This window comes from Microtus ochrogaster, linkage group LG8 (genome assembly GCF_000317375.1).
Source record: "Microtus ochrogaster isolate Prairie Vole_2 linkage group LG8, MicOch1.0, whole genome shotgun sequence".
Classification (NCBI taxonomy): Eukaryota; Metazoa; Chordata; class Mammalia; order Rodentia; family Cricetidae; genus Microtus; species Microtus ochrogaster.
This window is the reverse complement of record NC_022033.1, coordinates 6,291,580-6,298,029: the sequence shown is the minus strand read 5'-3', so window position 1 is coordinate 6,298,029 and position 6,450 is coordinate 6,291,580. Positions and strand designations below refer to the sequence as shown.

At 51.6% G+C, this 6,450-nt stretch overlaps 1 protein-coding gene across 1 annotated transcript in view; it reads left to right on the top strand.

Annotated features, from left to right (window-relative positions):
- Positions 1-6,450, top strand: part of Rtf2 (replication termination factor 2) — a 31,546-nt gene that overhangs the window by 18,546 nt on the left and 6,550 nt on the right. Inside the window, exon 6 of the mRNA XM_005362811.2 lies at positions 5,609-5,722. Within this exon, the coding sequence (XP_005362868.1) occupies positions 5,609-5,722 (114 nt within the window). The remainder of the gene's footprint in view (positions 1-5,608; positions 5,723-6,450) is intronic.

The window sequence follows — 6,450 nt, the reverse complement described above, 5'->3', positions numbered from 1 at the left end:
TGGCCTCGAACTCACAGAGATCCGCCTGCCTCTGCCTCCCGAGTGCTGGGATTAAAGGTGTGCGCCACCACCACCCAGCTCTCCCTTGCCTTTTATAGGTGAACGAGAGCAAGCTAAGTTTTTCTTCCTACCTTTCCCCTTGTCCTCAGCCAGCCGACACTGGGGCTGACTGTGTCACTGCTCAGATGCCACTGTTTCAGCACAAGCCTGTTCACTGTTACTATTTAGTCACATCCATGTGATCCATTCAGAGGGTTTCTGCAAGCTTTACTGTCAAAGCCCAGCTCATTGTTTCACATCTCACAGTGAGTGCCAGGTGTTCCACCTTAAGGCTGAGGAGGCACTGGGGAGCCAGGCTAGCTGAGTGTCCCTTCTCCTTCTCCACGGACTGGGTGGTTACCATGCCAGGCTGGTATTGGTTGGTCCCAGACCCAGTGTGACAGAGTTCCATCAGAGCTACTTTCTGAGCATAGTGACTCAAGTCCCCGTAGCCACAGCAGGGCAGGTTCTCTTCTGTCGTCTTTATTGTCCTTGGGCTCAGGACAGTGTCCCCAGCACTCTGAACGTCAGTTATAAGCCACTAACCGTATTGTGTTCATTGGGCTGATTTGAACCCACAGACTGTCCAACTGTCCAATAATATGGGTGTCTAGTTCACAGTGTGCTTACGCCTGAGCCCTGTGTACTGGTTCAGCTGTGTCTGCTCAGAACAGGCTCAGCTACCAGTTCACTTTCAGTACTGCACCAATAAAAAACTGAGGCTTTAGCCATGGCCTCCAGGCTGACTTAACTGTCAGGGTTAATACGCGGTGGCTTTTTACACCTGTGAAGTGTCATCTCTCACTTGCTGTGGAAACAGTTCACCCTGCTTCTCTTTGGCTTACAGCCGGAAACCATAGGAGTGTTTTTGAGGGGAAGTGATGCCTGCCTGTCATCCATCACTGATCCTGTGCTTCTAGTCCTAGGCAGCTAGAAAGCCCCGCTTCCTTCAGAACTTACACCTGCTTGCCCTGCTGCCCACCGCCCCCTCCCCACACCGTCAGTGACACACTCACCAGGTGCAGTTCCTGTTCCTGGAGGGAACCTGGGCAGGTGATGGCCCAGCCACCTCTCCTCTGGCTGCGGCTCCTGCTACCCAGAGTTACCTGGCAGGCTGGGTTGCCTTTGCATCCCTCGGGACATATACTCTTGTTGATTCTGACGCATTGGTAGAAGAGATAGCTACTGTATCTGATCCCTGAGAATTATCCAGGATTGTATACCTGCCAGGAAAATAAAGAGCAGCAATACAAGCTGCAGACAGAGCTGCAGCCCAGATGAGGAGAGTACAACCTCCGTGCTCTGAAAGCAGCGGCCCTGTCCCTCAGCATCACACATCACACTGGGGAGATCATTCAACCCTCAGACTCGGAAAGCTGCTAGCTGGACTGATGTTTTGTAAGATTGGGGGCACGGTCCTAAAATGCTCTTCAAGGCCAGGCATGGTAGCACACACTTTAATCCCAGCATTCTGCACTTGGGAGACTGAGGCAGGAGGATCTCTGAGTTCCCAGTTAACCTAGGCTACATACTAACTCTCCCAGGCTAGCCAAGGTGACATAGCGAGATCCTATCTCAAAACTAGAAGCAAACAACAAAACAGTCTCTTTAAAACAGGAGGCTAATTTTTCTGATACTTGTCTGTATTTAGGTTTACTCTGGATAGATCTATTTTTTTCATGTTCATTAATTAACTTATTTGTGTGTGTGTGTGTGTGTGTGTGTGTGTGTGTGTGTGTGTGTGTGTGTATGCGTGCGTGCACATAGGCCCTAAGTTTGAGTGGGGAGTTCAGGGGACAACTTGCAAAGGTCAGTTCTCCTTTCATTACATGGGTTCTGGGAATTATGCTCAGGTCATGAGGTCAGCAGCCAGTGTCCTTACCTGCTGAGCCATCTTGCTGGCCTGACATAAGTGGAGGGACTTGGGTCATCAATTCCTTGTGTACCTGGGCTGCGGCTCAGTGGTAGAGTGTTCATCTAGCTTCCATCGGGTGCAGGCTTCTACCCAGCCACGGAACAGCACCGAAGATTTGACCCCACCTATGTTTCTAGCTTCCAAAGCTGGATGGCAGGGTGCGTGAGTGGGTGGTGTCCTCACCTGCTGGTGGAGCAGCCTGAAGCGCAAGTGTGTTTTGTCGTAGCTGCTATAGAAAGAGGTCTTAGTGGGGGAGCTAGCAGAGTCTCTATGAACTTCAGGCCTACTACCCCTGAGGAGGGAGAACAGGTACCGCCTGTGCCTGTGTGCGGGGCTCGGATCCCGTCTGCTGAGGCTCTGCTTCTATCTAGTAGGAATCTTGAAAGAGCAGCCAGACATGGTGCACACAACATAACGGTAGAGGCTAACCTGGGCTACAAATGAGACCTTTCCTCAAGATTTAAAAAGATGTGAGCATGGTAGTTCTTGCCTTATTATTCTAGCACTTGGAAGGCTGAGGCAGGAGAATTACTGTGAGTTCCAGGCCAGCTTAAATTATGTAGTTCTTGACTACCGTGGGCTAGAGTGAGAGCCTGTCTCGGGATGAAAGGAAAGGAAAAGAGGTGTTAATAACAAAACATGGATCAATCCCACAAGCCATCTCTGTTGCCTGCGCATCAGCCATGCCCTTCCTTCCCATCACAGGTAGCCTAGATCTTCCTCCATGGAGAAGAGCTGGCTGCTGCCATGGTTGGCGCTGCCTTCATTTGTCTTACTTGTCCCTTGGGATGAATCTCTCCCCTACATCCCAAGGTCAGGTGTAAAGATACCCTCCCAAGACCAGTATAGTCCTGTGGGGCAGTCCTACGTAGCTGAGGTCCGAGCGGCTGACGTCAGTGAGTGTGAATGGCTCTTGTGAGGTGTTCAGAGGGAGAGGGTGCTTCCTTGTGTTTGTTTTTGCTCTTGAGGCAGGTTTTGCTCGGTCTGCATTGGCCAGAAACTGTGTCTCAGACTGGCCATGAACTCATGGTGGTTTTGCCTCCCTCTCCTTACTGCTGGGATTGTAGGCTTAAGACAACTCATTAAAAAAGGGGGTTATTATTTATGCATGTGTGTGCCTGCATGAGTTTATGTGCACCACTTGTATGTAGGTGCCCACAGGTCAGAAGAAACTGGCAGGTGCTCTGGAATTGAAGTTACAGGTGATGAGCCACCTTATGGGTGTTGGGAACTGAGCGTGGGTCTTTAGCAGGAGCAGTGAGCACCCTTAACCTCTGAGCCATTTCTCCAGCCTCAAATTCCTAACAGTCGGTGACTTAGTTATCAAAATCTATCAGTGTTGGGTATGTGTATGTACAGTGTCAGGCCACAGCCATGATTCTAGGCAAAGAATGTTGCTGCCATCACCATGGAAGAAAGAGCAGGGGTGCAGGGATGGGCAAAGAAGGTCACCCTGAGTTCCCAGGAGGATAGCCACAAATTTGAGGCTAAGCCTGGTCTACACAAAGAGTCCAAGGGTAGCCAGAGCTCCTTAGTGAGACCCTGGTTAAAGAGAGAAACGCTGAACAGGTTTTAAGGCTTAGCTCCTTTCCAGTTCTGGGCTCTTTCTCTACACCTCCTGAATGCAGAGTGGTCAGGAGAACACTGCCCTGACCCCTGATGGTGACAGTCACCCCTGGTGGATCCTGGGGTCCACTGCTCAGGATACTAAGCCACCTGTGCCCATTGGGTTGCCGCCTTGACACAAGCCTGGAGGAGGACACCTCATTTGAGAAGATGCCACTGTACTGGCCCGTAGGCAAGCCTGTGTGGCGTTGTCTTGATTGATGATTACTTTGGAAGGGCTCAGTTCACTGGGGTCGTGTGCCCCCCCCCCCTGCAGGTGGTCCTGGGTGTCAGAAGAAAGTAGTCTGAGCATCAGTGAGCAGGTTCCTCCTCCACCACCTCTGCTTCAGTTCCTGCCTGCAGGGGTCATGCCCTAACTTCCCTCAGGGTGGAGTACAAGTTGCACTGGCCGCGCTGTTTACTGCAGCGATAGAACCCCTAAGGCATGGCAGTCTTACTCTTTGACTGCAAACTGCATCCTCATGAAATTCGAGTTCAGTCTTTTTTTACTTGACAAGTTTCTGTGTCAAGCTTTTCCATTGTGGAAAAACATTGGCAGCCTCTCCAGTGGTGTTCAAAACAAAAACAAAACAAAAAAACAAAGCAGGGAAGTCTGGTGCCCTTGGAAAGAAACTTGAGCTGAAATCCCAGCAGGGAGGTAGGGTCCTGCCTCCTGCACTCCGCTGCCCTCAGGAGGGCTATTTACGCCAGAGTGCGCCTCCACGCCCCTTGGGCCTTCCTTCCCACCTCACTCAGTTCAGAAAGATCCCTTTCCACTCCCTCTCCAAGGAAAAGGCCTCCCTCCCCCACGAAGGGATTCTCTACCCCAGTGTCCCCTGGCCCAGGACTTCCCAAGGGACAACTTGCCCAGAGACTGTTCCTCCCCACCTCGCTGCTGTCCTGGTGGCTGAGAACCACAGCCCTCCACTTCAGTGGTTGCTTCCCCTCCCTTGGGTCGTTCCTCTGAAGGGCACCAAACTCAGGCTCTGTGAGTCCTCAGGGAAGCCCTGTAAAGGGAGCTGACCTGACCTGAAAGGTGGATTTGTAGTCAGTCACTCCTCACCTCTGTGGGTGCAGGAGACTGAGGTCACACACTCACATGTCCTATGTGCTGGGAGGTGCCCGAGACCTTGGCTCGTGTTCAAGGAGAGGGCCCTGTTTATTAGCTTTTTAACAGAGGATGGCAATGACACCTCTTCCCAGATGTTATAGCCAGACTGTCTCCATACTGTGGTGGCCCTGAGGAACAGAGCAGCCAACTGAGGGTCTCTGTCCTGGGGTTAGACCTCCACCCCTGAGGAGGACTGAGTGACAGAGAGGTGGAGCCTAATCAAGGGGACCTGGAGACACTGGAGCAAAAACCTCAGTTCAGGTGGGAGAGCTTTGCTCTCTGTCGCTGTTCCTCTTCCCGCCATGTGCCAGGCACTGTGCTCAGGGCCTAGGACCCCACTCTCAGGAGACATACTGGTGTGGTGGCAGGTGGCTTTTCTGAGGAGGTGACTTGCTTGGTTACAGTTCTTGAGCATGGACACTAACAAGTATCTGTTCCCATCTCCAGGACACCGTTAGATTCTTGGACACAGTTCTGCCCCGATGTGTCTAGAGTCAACCCTTATACTTAGAAGTTTCTGGAAAGAGTATCGGAAGAAAGCAGATACTTATGCTCTCAGCTAGGGCCTGTTGTCATGGTGTACTGTTGGTACAGAGCAGCGTGGTAGGAGAGTGACCACTGTCCCAGCAACACAGCACAGCAACTTCAGGTGGTCCTACACTCAGGGTCTTCTCTCAGGCCTGCTACAGAGCCCAGCACTGACCAGTGTGGGCAGTACTGGCACCATGAGCTGCCCAATCAGTTACCTATGTCGGAACCCTCCAGAATGGGGCACCCACCGGGCTATGTTGCTCTCGGCCAAGACAGAACATCTTATCTGAGACACAGGCAGAGATGCAGCAGGAACCTAGCAAGGGCTGGAGACCAGCGCTGAGCGAAGAGCAGGTCTCTTGTTATCTCCCCTCCTGTGGTAACTGACCTTGCTTTCTGCCCTCCAGTGTGGGGCTGCCTTCCAGGAGGATGACATCATTGTGCTCAATGGCACCAAGGAGGATGTGGAGTTGCTGAAGAAGAGGATGGAGGAGAGGCGGCTGCGGGCCAAGCTGGAGAAGGTAATGAGGGGGCTTCACTTCTGCTCCAGGGTCCACTGCAAGCTATTCTGCTGCCTTAGCAGATGCTGGGGCTGGGGGGGGGAGGGGTTATATAGCTGCTTCATCTGCTCAGGGCATGATGGTGTAGGGAGATATTAAATGACACCTGTCCATCAAGCACTTGCAGAGAGTGTAACATTAGTGAACCCTCAGGACAAGGCTGTACTGATTTAAAGGAACACACATGGACAGCAGGTACATCTCAGTAGTAGAGTCTGAAGCCCTAGGTTCTGTCCTCAGTACAAAGAAATAAATAGGGGGACTCATACTCCGTTTTCATAATCATAAAGGCAAGAGTAGAAGTCAGCATCTTCCCAGGAACTCTGCCTGCAGTGTAGCCTAGCAGGCTTGGGGGAGGAGGGGCTGGATTTTTGTTGTTGTTGTTTAAGTTGGCATGCAAAGCAGTTGAATTCATTGGGGCTGTAGGGTTTTTTTTGGGGGGGGGTTGTTGTTTTTTATAGATTAGGCTCAAGGAAAACTTGGGCCTACCCTTTGTTTTTACTAAGGTGGGTCCAGATGTGGCACACCTGTAATTTTATGGCTCCTAAGGTAGAGTCAGGAGAGAAAGTTGGAGGCCAGTTTGGAGACCCAGGGGCCAGAGTGTGGCTCAGTGGTAGAACACCTTCACAGAGGCATGGGTTTGACCCCAGCACTGAAACAAGCAAAAGCTACGAAGGCAAATGCTAGAA